We start from the raw sequence: 16221 nt of genomic DNA, 5'->3' as shown, positions 1-16221 counted from the left end.
CAGTCCGGTAAGATTATTGCAAGTACAATAATGATGAGGATGCAAGTTGCAACATAAGCAAATGAGATGTGAGAGGGAGATTTGGTACATTAATCTGTAGTTCTTGCTAACTAAATGGATATAAGGGAGTGAGGTGCAGTGGCATAAGAGAGAAAGTAGATGAGTTCTTTTTCCAACATGGCAAAAGTGTAGTTAGTGATACTAGTAACCATAATATGTTTTAAAATATTTGATAATCATAGTTGAATCTAATTGGTTTCCCTTTTTATCCTGTATTTTATATCATGTATTAAACACATTATTCTGAAAGGTCCATTATTAGGCTTCTTCAGAATGCCAGTAAGTTAAATACACCTACTGGCTATTGGATATGCAAGTCTGAAAATTAGGAGAGAGATGATAAACGTAATAAAAGAAACGTAAATGTAGTAAAAGTTGTATAGGTGTTTAACTTGTGATGGAAGGTGTGGGCATAGATAAAAGTTTTCAAGGAGGAATATAGAGGTTACAATAAGAAGAGGCAAGGGTGGAAGCACCCGAGAACAGAAACACAAGAGTTGAACACAGAATGAGGCTCTAGGGCAAAAACATTAACAAGAAACAGACAGGGAATTAAGAGAACCAAGAGTGGTGTTACTGAGACAAAATGAAAAAAGCACTGGGTAGGTAGAATTTGAGAAAAAATTAAAAAGTATGCATGAAATGTTGGTAACTTGGAATTTTTTGGTGACCTTAGAAAATTCAGAAGATTAGAATGAACAGAAATAACAATGCCATGATGAACAAGGAATAAAACTAATTAAGCATAGATTAGGTTTTCTAGCAATCTGGTTGTGAAAAAAGTGCAGTAGCTGAAAGTGGAGATAGGTCCAAGGGTTCAAACTTTTTAAATATGAGAGATTTGGTCATGTTTATACCTGTTACCTAGCCTCAGAGGCAGCCCTTTCAATGAATGAAAATTCATGAATATTTAAAGAGAAGCTAGGAAGAGACAAGGCAATAGCTCAATTCTGTAACACCATTTGTTCTTCCCTGAACACCCAGATTTTGCTGCTCCTCCCATTTCAGGGCTTTGTCTTTCACTGAAAGCCTGATTGCTTCCTAAAGTAACTTTCATTATCTGGACAAAGAGCAAAGTACCTGGAGCTTCCATGACTTTAAATACTAATAGATAATAGCTATCGAGTATTTACTATATGCTAGGCACTGTTCTAGTCACTTTACACATTTTAACTCATTTTTCTTGAAAAAAATACCAGTGGCATCAATGAAGAGATCGACTACTAGACTCCAACTTTCTCTTTCTAATAACTACATTGATAAGTGTGGTACATTAAAACATTCTAGACTTCAGTATCATACAGATCGCAGTTCAAATTTTGCTTCAGCTATTTCATCTTTTAGGACCTTTATAATTACTTCATCTATGAAGTAGTGATAAAAATATCTACCTAGAATTGCTTAAGTAAGTATCAAATGAGATCCCGACCACAATGCCGAGGGCACAGTCTGAACTGAATAATGTCACAACTCTCTGTGTCAATAAACAAAACAACAGCCATGATAGTAACAGAAAAAATATATATATTTAAAAGTTAACTAGTTTGTTTTACTCAAACTATTTACAACAAAGGGCAAAGTAGAGACACGAATAGTTGTACAATGATTTTAATTATAAATTTTTAAAAGCCTAATTCATCTTGTTAACTACTTATGAGAGTATATAAAAACTGATGAAGCCAACATTATTTGGTACTTCTGATACTTCCATTTGCTTCAACTTAACTATTATCTTTCTAAATAGAAAATTAAAAGATGGCAAGCCATTTACGAAAAGACGTGTAATTTTGTTAGTCAAGTTGACATTCTGAACATCTTCCTCTTCAGTTCAGCTGTCTTCTCATCTATCTTAGCATAAGAGTCCTCTGCGGCCTTTTCAATACCTTCGTGGTATTTCTCCAAAGCAGTTTTCAAGTTTAGAAATATTTCCTAAGTAGAAAATAAAACAGAATAATAATTATTCCATGCAAAGCTTAAACTAAAAATGAGTTACAAGAATTCCAAGTTTATTCATATTTATTAATTCCCTATATTTTAAAGCCTAAACTCCTATGCATACACATACAAATGTGCATGTCTATGTCTGCTTTTATGAAAAATTCATTCTGTAAGCTGTGCAAACACATCAAATAAGTCTGCTACTTAAAAAAAACAAAGCAGAGACGTGAGACAATGGTTAGGATTCTAATACATTAAGAACAAACATATTTATAATCATCAAGGAATAATTTTACGTTACAGCTTTCATATTAAACATGGAAAATAACTATATTACTGTAGATAATTATACTCTCTGTATTTGACCCTGATTACCATTTAAAAGGTATGCAAACAAATTTAATAAGCAATCTAAAGGACTGAAAAATATATTAATACCTTTTAGAGTTTGAATAAACTGAGCAGATAGTTCAAGTCTATACGGATGTGCTAAGAATTTAAAAACATAAAAGAACAATTTTTATAAATAAACAAATTCATCTCCACACATTTTCTTCAATATCATGCTTGCCAAATATAATACTGACCCTCCTTTCATTATTCATTTCTCTTAGACAAAACAATTCTCGAACTATAATATACATAATACCACAAGAAACTGGTATTTTATTTACAAGGTTACAGGACATGTTTTGCCACTGAAATAAAATAGCCACCTTTTTCCAGTGGGGGAAGAAAAGCAGTAAATGAATACAATATTCTCAATTTTAAGTGTCTCTCCTACTAAATTGTTCTTGAGCCTATAATTTTGGCTACTACTTATCTCAGTTTAAATTCTATCAAAGATACTATCTGATTTTGAATAAATTACATAGATTATAATTTGATACAGTATAAATTCAGTGTCCCAAAAAAGAACACTATTTCCAGCAACTCTGCTACCTATACAAGTTTGAGGACTATTGCTACAGATTAAGTGAATGTAAATATATGCTTAAGACTAAATATTCTCCAAAAATCAAAACACAGTTTTTAAATCCTAACACAAAAATAGAAAAGTGTGTTTAGAGTTCTGAGATCTAAGCAGGTATCAAATTACTACAACTATGATAGCATATGAACCATTAGGAAAATAAATCAAAATTTTTGAAGGCTTTATTTCTTAAATCTTGTAAGAAAAATAAGGTGAATTAGTTGCTAGCTTGTGTGAATGCCATTATAAAAAAATCAGCACATTCAGCAGCTATAGATCAATTTAACTTTCTAGTTCTATAGGGGTGTATGTTTATTCATATTAAAAAGAAAGCTGAATAAATTTGGTAGAAAGATATTACTTACGAGAAACTATCAAAACGAAGTGTGACTAAATTAAGATATACAATCTGTACGTATCTGAACCAACCATTTCAAAATACCCAAAGGAACACTTTCCTTTTGAGAACAAATACACTCTCAAAGAGGAGAAAAATCCTGCTGGTAGAGCCACAACAATTGAATGACACATTAAGGCCCAATTCCAGTGGCACAGGCACAGAGGCAAAAATATTTGAAGTTCTAAGCCAACCCTCACAAGATGTTTAATGGTGACAGATCATAGCCCTGACAAATATTATGTATTTTTGCATTTTCGATTAAATTCTACACCAAAGTGGAATTTTATAATATTAATCCACCCTAATTCACATGTAATAAGTAAGTCTTACTGTGATGGCCTCATCGAAGTTAAATATTTTTAAACTCAAAGGCTAGTTCTGTGCTGTCTAATATAGCAACCACTAGACACATGTGGCTACTTAAGTTTAATAGAATTTAATCAAATGAAATTAAACATTCAGTTCCTCAGTTACACTAGCCACATGTCAAGGACTCAACAGTCACATGTGCCTACTGGCTATAGTACTGAGCAATACAGAAGAACATTCTCATTACAGCAGAAAGTTCTGCTGGATAGTGTCAGTCTAGATAACTATCTCACTTTTCAAATAATAAATTTTTAAGATTATACACTATCAATGGAGTCTTATAGCCAGTGTAGCCATTTATCACATAAGTATAAATTAATCAACCAAATATATTATTGAGTACTTTGTATAAGTAGCACTGTAAATAGTACAATAGTACAATGAAATATACCAATTATGCTTTCTTTCCTAACTGAACATACAACCAGACCAGATTGGATATTGAGCACCTGAGATATAGCTAGTGCAAAAAAGGAACAAAATTATTTTTACTTCATTTCATTGTAATTAATTTAAATGTAAATGTAAATAGCCATATATTACTAATAGCTCCTCACTGGACAGCACAGATTCAGATTATTTGGAATAGACTGGAAGTGCTATACTATTTAAGAGAGGAGAGAAACATACTTGAAAGAAGTCAAAGTTATGTGAAAGACATAATTTCTACTAGACCTTAAATAATGGAAATGATTAGCTTAGATATAAAATTTTTAAAGTCCTAGAGGTAGAAATCATTCCTGCCTTGTTTACAGCTTACTCTCTGAATCAAGTGTGAAGCCTGACAGCCAGTAGACACATAGACCATTTGTTGAAATACTGACTGGATGAATGAATGAACTGAAAGAAAATGGCTCTTGATTTAAGCAAGAAAATGTAGTATTGAGAATAATATTTTAGCAGGATGAATGTGGTAGTACTTAATATTCAAGGCATATTTGATGCAGAAGAATTTAAAGTCAAGGAAACTTAGCAAATGTGGCTGCAATCCATGACGACTACAAAATTAGGCGATGTATAATAGTAAGAAGGGCTACGGACATGTATGAAGAGGACCGCCATGTAAAAGCAATCATGAAATTAACTTAGTGATTATCTGAATGTCAGGATTATCTAAAGCCCCCAAGTCCAAAATTTCTATCTTTGTGATAGAAAATGATGATGCCATTGAGAAATATAAAGAAATTTATGAAGAAGTTGAGCAAAAGAGAGAAAAAGAAAAGGGAAAGACAGAGAAAGTGAAGAAGAGGTCAGATGTGGGAAAATGTTGAATATAATTTAAAAATACTATTTTTGTTGTGAGTGGCCAGAACAAGAAATACAGATTTTTGAAAGCTATACAAATGAAGATAATAATTGAAACTAGAAGAGATAAATTATCTATGGAAAAGAACATTTAATGAAAAAAAAATATGACAATCACAAAATGCAAAAGAACTGCACAAAGAACAATTCGGCAGTCATAACATATCCTATTTTTCTTTTCATGAAGGATAATTACGAAGTAAGCTAAGCAGAGTTCTTTAACATTAAGTATTTGATTTTACTGCAGTATTTAGAGACCTTCCCATTTGTGTAACAAATGGATTATCACAATGTAGCCTGAATCCAGGTAGGTAAGAACAACTTAACAAGTTGAACAATTGTACCCAAAGTTTTGATTAATAGTTCTATGCCTCTCTGAGGAAAAAATTACAATGCAGCAAAGGGCCTTGCTCTAGTAAACATTTTTATTTTGAAGAAAAAGGCATGCTGATCAAATCTGCAGGTGACACTAAGCAATGAGAAATAGTTATAGGTGGAAGACTGACTGATAGATTTAAACTGACCTTGACATTTTTGAAATCTAGGTTGAAATAAATAAAACCTAAAATGGTAAAATTCTGAATTAAAAGTAACAGTTGCACTAACGTATGGTGAAAAACTTTTAACATGGGAGAACTGTATGTGGAAAAGACAGGAGTTCTTTCGTTGATCACAAGGTCAATATGAGTCAAGGGCAAGATGCTGCTGCTAAAAATCTAACCCAGTATTATGCTTCACTAAAAATGTGCTTTGTGTCTAGCTGGTTACACTGGGTTCTAAATCTTATGAATAATGACAGGTAGCAAACAGAGATGACAGTAAACAAGATAGTAATAAATCTGAAAATGAAGCTACATGAAGAATGGTGGAAATCTGGTACTAATTATCCTGAATATGAGAAGGCTGAAAGAAACCATGATCATTATCCTCAAATGTCTGAAGGATTAGTAAGCAGAAAAGGGTACACATTTGCTCCAGAGAGAAGATCCAGGCTGACTATAGAGTACAGAAATAAATATTTTAAACCCAAAATAAGAGACAGAATTTTAACAACTAAAATTGCCCTAGCAGAAGAGCTTGAGTAGCACTATACCACTGAAAACAATTAAGCAAAACCTATCAGTGGTTCTCAAATGCCACATTAAAAAAGCATAGCCCCATTGCTGGAGTTTCTAATCAGTGTGTTTGGGTGAGGATTTGTTCATTTTAAAATTCCTCACTGAATTCTAATATACAAGCTAGTTTTAATAAACACTATGCTAGATGACCTTTCAATTTTATAAATATTTATAGAAAGCATACTATACATAACGTCATTCTAGGCATTGTTTGACATGATATGCTCAGGTTAACAATACACAATTACTACTGTCAAGAAATGGAAAATGTAACTGGCAAGACATACCTGCACAAAACTCAAAGTAATATAAGATGGCATGGGTATCTCTTATGACTGATAGACAAAGGTACCCTGAATTTGAGTTAGTAACTAATTACTAATGTGTTAGTAACTGGTTCACTAAATGTTCCTAGACCATGTGATAACACATAAATATTTTTTGATTTGCTTTGGTTAAGAGGCAGAATTAGGCCGGGCATGGTGGCTCACTCCTGTAATCTCAGCACTTTGAAAGGCTAAGGAAGGCGGATCACAAGGTCAGGAGTTCGATACTAGCCTGACCAACATGGAGAAACCCCGTCTCTACTAAAAATATATTTTAAAAAAATTAGCTGGGCATGGTGGCGCATGCCTGTAATCCCAGCTACTTGGGAGACTGAGGCAGGAGAACTGCTTGAACCCTGGAGATGAAGGTTGCAGTGAGCCGAGATCACACCATTGCACTCCAGCCTGGGCAACAAGAGCAAAACTCTGTCTCAAAAAAAAAAAAAAGGCAGAATTAAATATCTGCTGTCGTTCTAATCACCAAGCCAGAGAGACTGAATCTTGGTGAATATCCAGTTAAGAGACAGAAAAAGAAAAGTAGTTGAAGTATAGGGAAAGAAAAAAAAAAACCCAAAAAACAACAACAACAACAAAAAAAAACAGAAAAAAAGCAGACCAGTGTATTGGGAAGACCGTGGAAAGGAAATCCCAACCATTTTATTTTCTTTTACTTTCTGTTTCCTTCTTCTTTTCCTTGCTCCATTCCTTTTTCTTTCCTTACTTTTTAAAGTAGCCTTGAGATAATGCTCACATGTGCAAGTTTTAACAACATAATCTTTCAGGGGATAAGGTACTGAAAATAGATATGGGAATTGTCTATTGTGGCTCTTTAAGAATTTTTACAAATTGGGTGTGCATGGCAGAAAGTAATGACAGCAAATGTTTAAATATTTATCAGGTATCAGAGATTTTGGAAACTTCTATCTAAGGAGTCAATGTAGACAAGATGAAGAATGAAAAAAAAAGAGGCTAAGGGAATTTGCATAATAAATAGTGATTTTTTTTTGGTAATTTCTGACAGTTTGAATAACTGTTCTGGTAGAACCCTCTTGAAGATATAAATCAAACTTCAAAAGTTAAGGAGAGAATAAATATATAATTAATATATCAGGAATAGACTACTTGTTAGAGACATTGGCAGTTAAAAGGATAGAAACAGGTAAACATATTATGTTTAGCATTGTACTAGCATTTTTAAATATAAAAATATAGGACACAAGATGCCTGGTCTCATTAAACTTAGGACTATTTATGAAGCTTCACGTAGATATATTCAAAACAAAAATAAAGAGTAAAAAAGTTTAGGTATCATTAAAAGTCTCATTATACACAGAGACCAAGTAAGCTGTTTTGTTTTAGTTAACAACCAAATACATATGAGATAATCTGAAATTAAGTTTTTATGAACACGTATTCACCTGGAACTTCAGTTTCTCCCTTTCAGTAGCATCTTTTAGTTGTTGAATTTCAAACTTGTATTTCTGGATTTCTTGATTAATTGTGGTTACTTGCTTACAGACAGCACCTCTTTTTTCTTGAACTTTATTGCAATCCCTAAAAGAAAATAGAGACAGCTAATATTTAATCCTCTTTAGCAATTAAAAAGGCAAACACAATTCTAGTTTTGATTCCAAAGTGACCATGTGTCAGTATTTGACAAACCTAAAACTCTTCTCAAGATACAAAAGCAAATGCATGAAACCCCCAAAGTATGGTGATATAATCACATCATAACACAGAGTGAATTCTTTCTCCCATTAATGAGATTTTTTTTTCTCAATGGTGGGTTAGCGAATGAGTAAATAAATAAAATGAAGATTTTTAAGTTACATTTCTCCAGCTGTACATACTTAGGTACTGTTGGTGGGAATGTGAATCAGTTTAACTTTTCTACAAGGCAGTTTGGCAACAAATACAAAATCCTCAGGTTCTGTCCTTTTTCATCTCCATGAGGAAGTTTGAAGGAAATACTCAGATGATCTCTAACGTACCTTTTAGGAACTGAAGGATTGACATCAGACATATCTGGGGCAGATATTTTAAAAACACATTCTTAGAACGGATGGGTACTTTACCAATAAAGTACCCCAACATACCAGCTAAAAACATACTTATATACTTAGTAAAGTATTACTTCTTACCTGAATATAAGACTTTTTGTCAAAACACAAATGCTGTAACTCTACAAACCAGCTGGACTATAAGATAGGCCAGTTAGTTCATTCTGAGGCAAGTCTAGACCACTATCTCTAAAGTGCACTGAAATAATCAGTAGCATCAGAACCATTCTGAAGAACGATGCAAAGGAATTGGAACTATGTATCTAGGACAAAGATAGCTAAGATACCTCAAAATCTAACCTGGGAGTATAAGCTTCATAATTAACTCATCTGTTTTAGTCAACCAAAGGTGAAATAAAGATAAAACTGTTTAAACTCTTTGAAAATACAGAAGTTTTGAAATCCTGGGGGGTGAGGGGGAATGTATCTGCTTTTCATAATTGCTTTCTTTCTTTTTTTTGAGACGGAGTTTCGCTCTTGTTACCCAGGCTGGAGTGCAATGGCGCGATCTCGGCTCACCACAACCTCCGCCTCCTGGGTTCAGGCAATTCTGCCTCAGCCTCTCGAGTAGCTGGGACTACAGGCACGCGCCACCACGCCCAGCTAATTTTTTGTATGTTTAGTAGAGATGGGGTTTCACCATGTTGACCAGGATGGTCTCGATCTCTTGACCTTGTGATCCACCCGCCTTGGCCTCCCAGAGTGCTGGGATTACAGGCGTGAGCCAACGCACCCGGCCCTCATAATTACTTTCTAATACACTAAAATCGAAAACAACTTCATACTCAATTACTGTGCGTTTGTATTGCTTAACGTCTTCGTGCTTCTTATTTATTTTGAACTGTACTGTGGCAAGTTTTTCCTTCTTCACAATCATCAGTCTTTTGAATGAATTTTCTTCGGTCTTCAATTTCTTCAGTTCTGACTCACCACTCTCAATTTGGTCCTCCAAGTTCAGGCTCTGTGTTTTATAAGAAGTATTAAAAGTCAATATAACCAATTAGGATTTATAAATACAAAGAGAGAATATTTTCTAGGATGAACTATAATTAAACACAATTTTAAAAAGAGATAAAACTATTTAAAGCCTGAAAACCCAGCAGAAAAATGCAGATGAACCAAAAGAGACAACAGGGAGGCACTGGAGATGCTGAGAAAGGACATGACAACGAGAGAGGTGTTTTCACCATGTTATGGTATCAGCACAGACCGAAAGGGAGACGTACTAAGAAGATTAGTTAAGAGACTAGAGTTGAAGGGCTTAGGATCTGAACTAAGATTAGCTAAGATACAAGAGTTGAGGGGCATAGGATCTGAACTAAAGTAGTAAATATAAAGGGAAAAGGGTAGGTGCTAGAAGCAATTCAAAGCAGTAATCATTTTTGGGTGACTCGATGGCGGATGAGGGTACTGTGTGGTTAGGAAAGAATGCCTGGGGCAATCTCACCTTCTCATTCCTACTTATCTCAAAAAAGAAATTGTTTATCAAATGTAACGTTAGTGATCCTGGAGGCGCAGTCTGGATGAGGATGAGCAAGTTAAGAAGTGAAAAAGGATTTTCAAGCTTGTAGCCTGTGAAGCTGCCATCAGCTCTCATTTCTTGAGGGTAGAAGACTATGTGGTAAACTTTAAATTTCTCTATAAGTCCTACATTCAGTGTTGGACACTAAGTTGGAACTTTCTTTCTGATGGTAATATCATTTCCAACTGGTAGAACAAATTTAAAATCCCATGTCAGTAGTTCCCCTTATCCATGGCTTCATTTTCCATGGTCATAGTTACATGTGGTCAACTGTGGTCCAAAAATATTAAATGGAAAGTATCAGAAATAAACAATTCATCAGTTTTAAATTGTGTGCTATTCTGAGTAGTGTGATTAAATCTTACACCATCATACTCCATCCACTCTAGGGGGGTGTGTGTGTGTGTGTGTGTGTGTGCTTTTGAGATGGAGCCTCACTCTGTCACCCACACTGGAGTGCAGTGGAATGATCATAGCTCACTGCAGTCTTGATTTCCTGAGTTTAAGTGATCCTCAAACCTCAGACTCCCAAGTGACTGGGACTACAGACATGCACCATGTAGAGATAGCATCTTGCTATGTTGCTCAAGGTGGTCTCCAACTCTTGGCCTCAATGGTCCTCCTGCCTCAGCCTCCTAAAGTGTTGGGATTCCAGGCTTGAGTCACCATGAGCAGCCCTGACCGAGGAAGTGACTCATCACTTTGCCCAGCACATTCATGCACATACGCTACTTGCTCTTTAGTAATCAACATCCTACTGTCAACATCACAGTGCCTTGAGGATCTAGGATCACCTGAAGCAGACAATCCTTACTCTGATGTATGGTCAGAAGATTAATGGTAGCCTAACAATATCTCACTTCAATTTTTTATGCAGGCATTTTATCATCTCATATCATCATAAGAAGAAGGGTGAGTACAGCACAATAAGATATTTTGAGAGAGAGACACATTCACATAACTTTTATTACAGTATATTGCTATAAATGTTCTTTCATTAGTAATTATTGATAATCTCTTACTGTGTCTAAGTTTTAAATTAAAATTTATTATAGGTATATATGTATAAGAAAAAACATATATATAGGGTTTGTTACTATCCACAGTTTTAGGCATCCCCTGGGGGTCTTGAAATGAATCCCCTGAGGATAAGGAGGAGCTACTGTCCTATTTTCCAAACTACACATGGCAATGTGCTAAGTTAGTTATTATTAACTTCATCTGAAGGTTAAAAATTGGGTCTTGTAACTGCTGTGTTTAAAAAGAAAAGTGTCTTTTTACAGGCATACACCGCCACATCTATTATATTGTAGAATGACCCTGTTATTCTTTAGGAAAACAGTAACAAGAAGTGAAAGCAAAATCCAAGGAACTATAGTAAGCTGTTATATAATGAAGACATAAAAATTCCACATAATACAAACCTCCTTTAAGATACTGGCTAATTTTTCCCTATTATCTGAAAGGTCTTGTATTTTCTTTCGATATAACTGCACTTCCAACTGACATGAAGGCAGGCAGTCAACTGAGTCTCCATAGAGTTCATATTTCTCTACCACTTCTTGCTTTGAAAGACAAAAAACAAAGATAATAGTTTGATATTCTTCTTTATGAAGCTGCAGTAATATCAATTTGTTTGCTCTTAAATAATTTCTGCATCTAATACTGAAACCTTAAAAGCAGGGAACAATTAAATTTCTAGGTCAGTAATACAGCACTATTACTGACATGCGTTTAAGCACAAATAATTGTTTTTTAATTGCCAAGTATCTTCAAACAAAGGAAAATTGCCACAATTTTACTAAATTACTCACTGAAATACCTTCCAAAAGTTATTCATGATGATATTATAATAGTTTATTTTGCTAATACTCAAACTATTTCTGATTACTCCTGGGCAATCCATCGTATTACTCATTTATAATCTTCCTATTCATTTATAAAATAACTACCATTACTACAGCTAATTCTTTTAAAAAGATTAACTCCTCTAAAATTGCAAAATGAATATATATTTACCACAACCATGGTAACAATACAAAGACTCCTTCCCTTATCTCCACTAGCCTACCCCATGTTCTACCTTATTTTTTACCTTTTTCTTACTAATTTGTAAATACTCTTTGCAAATCATGGATATAATCCCTCTACCTTTCATATGCATTGTATTTGTGTTCTAACATGTCTACTTTTCTGTATAGATTTTGTTTCTAATCTTAATTTAAAAAATCTATCCCAGTCCAAGATTATATAAATGCTGTCCTAAAATCTGTAAAACTTAAAATTTTTAATGTAAATTTTTAATCCATATAACATTTATTTTTGTAAAAGAGCAAAGTGTAGGCCCAACTCCCTTTTCTTCTAGATGAACAGCTAATTGAGCCAGAACTGTTTCTTAAATAAATCATCCTTTTCTCATTAATACTCAAACCTATTTCTGGGTTCTCATTTCTGTTCTGGTGATCTTTGTCTATTCTTGTGTGATAATCTTAACTTTCAAGAATGAATTAGATAACAAATTCAAAGATAAACCACAAATGTTTTTAAAATTAGTAGTTTCAAAACCTTGCTTCACAAAAGATGCTAAATTGTCTACCCACTTCTAAATTTGTTTTGCACCACGCCAATTCATCTCCTATAGTAACCCATAATCTTGAACAGACCTTACTCCCTACTGCCCCACAGAATTCACATATGCTGTTTCCTCTGCCTTGAATGTTCTTCCAAACACAATGAATTGGGCTTTGGTACTGCTATGTTTAAAAAGAAGTGTTTTTTTTTTTTTTTATGCTACCATTTGAAGAATGGTAGCAGTCTTCTGTCCCTCTTCTACCTGTACTTCCAGTCCAAGACTAAACTGGGCTCCCCTTATTACATTATTTCAAAGCACTCTATACTTTCTTTCCTCTCTTTCTGATACTATTAATAGATTTTAATTTTTCAAGCAGTTTGACACTCACAGCAAAATTAATCAGAAGGTACAGAGATTTCTCATATACCCCATCTGCACACATGTATACCTTATATTTTGTTATATATTGTAATTCATAATTGTTTGTAAAATTATTTAATATTTTTCTCCCTTGTAATAAAGTGTCTCACAAGGACACAGCATTTCTGTTTTGATCTCCCAGAGCAAAGACTCAAAAAACTGTTGCATAATTGAACAAATGTCTTGAAATTCTATTTATTTTCCCCATATCCACTTTAGAGAAAAGCTACAGATTGGAAATGTCAAAAAAGTTTAAGAGGAAGGGGAGTATAGATAACTCAGAAATCCAAAAATTAACAAATAAATTAAACAAGAACTTGCTAAAATTTTGTTTTTAAAAAGATACAAAAGCATTAACATAAAAAGAAAACTCACCCTGGCATTTTTAAGCTTCTGGACTGTATCTTTCATTTTTTCTTTATAATTCTTTAGCTTCTCTGGAGAATCCACAAGTTTTGTTTTCAAATTCTCTTGTATTTCTTTCAGAGAAACAACTGACAATTTTAGTTCATTCTGTTGAAAAAAATTTTTATATATTAGATATAAGAATAAACTTGGCAATTTAACATTCTTCTAATGGAAAAGAACAAAGAAATTAGGTCCATGTTCTCTGTAATGGGAGTAAAATTAAATTCTGAACACATCACTTACCTATTTCATTGCTCACATTTGTCTACATGCCAAAGATCAAACTCTTTAACAGCACAATCAAAGCCTTTCATTACATGGCTCTTACTCTCTTCCTGTCTCGTTGCATCTTCCACCAGTTCTGTACTGCACCCTATAATCTGGTAATACTAATTTTATGTTTAGACAAATATAAGTGATCTTTCTTTGACCAGTAGGGTCCTCCTAGAATATCATCATTCCACTCCTGTCCGCTGGTTAAATTTGTATTGATCCCTCAAAATCCTGCTCCCATTTTCTCTACATTTCTTCTTTAAATAGTACAACTATTGTACATGCAACTCTCTAATTATATATTTAACATGTCTTTCAAAATTGAGCAAACTGGAGTTGTGAAAAGTTATTTTGATTCTCCCAGTACCCAAACAAAATTACAGCACTGAGAAGGTGCAGAATACATACTTGCTGAATCAAAACAATTCCCTTCTCCTGAATTTCAAAATTGAATGTAACTATTCAAAGAATCAAAGTGAAGGATAACTGGAAATCTTCTTGAAAATTTGTTGTAAGTCTGAAAGTATGTAAAAAAAAATTTCTATGAATTTTCTTCCCAGATATTTGTTGGTAAGTTGTATTTACATTGTTTTTGGACCCTTTATGACTCTATGTACTGACAAGAAAGATTTTCCAGAAATATTAAGTGAAAGAACAAATTTACAGATCAACATATAACACAAATACATTTCTATAAAAACAGAACAACAAAATAGTGACACATGATTATGTGCATCTATATGTGTATGCATACAGTGTCATGCAAAAAGGGCACAGTATTACCTCAAGGTAAAATGGGCTGAGAGAAGAAGACCTTTCACATTTTGTACCCTTTTCTCTCTACATATATATATGTATATATGTATACTCACCTCCCTATATATACATATATATGTATGTATATGTCTATGTAAAGAGAGACTATTTCATAACAGGAATGTATTATGGTATGGCTTGTGTAATTTGCCTAAATATTTTTAACTTAAAAAAAAAAGATTCTTACTTTTTGATCAGCTAACTCAGAGGCCAAAACTGAATGTTAGATATTAATGCATTCCTATAATTTCTGTATATTTTGTTATTTTATTCTTAGAGTTCTGCAAACCACCACACTATTCTCTTTTAATCCTCTACAAGATTAGAGGTTATTTGCCTTACAATACTGTTAACTTTCATCACTTTTCTCCCTTTATAAGACATCTAAACTTGATTAAGTACGAAGTGCTTATTTTAACTTGGATTTAAATGGGACAGAAAGAAGTAAATAATAAAATTGAGCCATAGTAAGTACTACTCAGAGGAAAGCATTTGCCAATTTAAAAAAATGGTAGAAAAATAAGAAAAATATAATACCAGAGTAAGTTTCTCAAGGATCTAAAGTATACATGTTAAAATAATAAGAAAACTAGAAAAATACAATGAGAAAATATAGTATTAAAAAAATAATCTGATGAATGGGGCAGGCCTTTCTATATACAGAATTAAAGTAAAAAACCATAAAGGCCATATCTACAAATTTTACTACATAAAAACATAAAACTTTTAATGGGAAAAAAATTATAAATTTGAAAGAAAAATAAAAAGAAAACTAAAATCCCTAATTCATGGAGTTTCTTAAAAAATAAATAAGCGGCCAGGCGCTGTGGTTCACGCCTGTAATCCTAGCACTTTGGGAGGCTGAGGAGGGCGGATCACTTGAGGTCAGAAGTTCAAAACCAGCCTGGCCAACATGGTGAAACCCCACTTCTACTAAAAATACAAAAAAATTACCTGGGTGTGGTGGTGGTGGACGCCTGTAATCCCAGCTACTCTGGAGGCTGAGGCAAGAGAATCATTTAAACTCAGGAGGTGGAGGTTACAGTGAGCTGAGATTGAGCCACTGCACTCCAACCTGGGCAAAACAGTGAGACTCCATTTCAAAAATATTAAATAAATAAATAAGCAAGGTACACAAACAAGCAATTTACAAAATAAGAAATACAAGAAATCACTGAGCAAGATGGCTAAAATCACTAGAATTAAAAGAATTAAATTAAAACAAGATTTTTTTTTCAATATAAAAGTAACAAAGATTTTAAAAACCTGAAAACATCCAATTCTGGCAAGGGTGTAGAAAAAGGGACAGTCTCATGTTCTAATGGTAGGAATATAAATTGGTATTTTTCTAGAAATCAGTTTGGCTGCATTGGTCAATTTTACATGTGTATTTCCTATGATCCAGAAATCCTAAACAAAAAATTTATTTTAAATAAAAGCAGCCTATTGTAGATATATGTATGTACATATGTATGCATATAATACACATACACATATATTTCTGTTTAATAGCAAAAAAAGTAAAAGTCTATCAATAGGGGATTAAAAAGATCTATATGATAGCACATACATATAATGCACAACTAGATGCAAGCATTAATAATGAGGATCTATTTAAAACTCATAACTGTACTGTATTGCTAAGTGAGGAAAAAAGTAAG

General features: G+C 33.4%; 1 protein-coding gene across 1 annotated transcript in view; it reads right to left on the bottom strand.

Annotated features, from left to right (window-relative positions):
• Positions 1-1544: 1544 nt before the first annotated feature.
• NUF2 (NUF2 component of NDC80 kinetochore complex) overlaps positions 1545-16221 on the bottom strand; it is a 34355-nt gene continuing 19678 nt past the window's right edge. The window contains exons 10-14 of the mRNA XM_012468890.2: positions 13439-13576; positions 11496-11636; positions 9335-9510; positions 7908-8043; positions 1545-1989 (exon numbers count right to left, since the gene is read on the bottom strand). Of these exons, the coding sequence (XP_012324313.2) occupies positions 1855-1989; positions 7908-8043; positions 9335-9510; positions 11496-11636; positions 13439-13576 (726 nt within the window). The 3' untranslated portion in view covers positions 1545-1854. The remainder of the gene's footprint in view (positions 1990-7907; positions 8044-9334; positions 9511-11495; positions 11637-13438; positions 13577-16221) is intronic.

The sequence above is a fragment of the Aotus nancymaae genome, unplaced genomic scaffold (genome assembly GCF_030222135.1).
Source record: "Aotus nancymaae isolate 86718 unplaced genomic scaffold, 86718_ANA_hifiasm-v0.15.2.pri h1tg000108l, whole genome shotgun sequence".
NCBI classification, from domain to species: domain Eukaryota; kingdom Metazoa; phylum Chordata; class Mammalia; order Primates; family Aotidae; genus Aotus; species Aotus nancymaae.
Note: the sequence above shows the minus strand (reverse complement) of the source record. Positions and strands in the feature narration are given on the sequence as shown.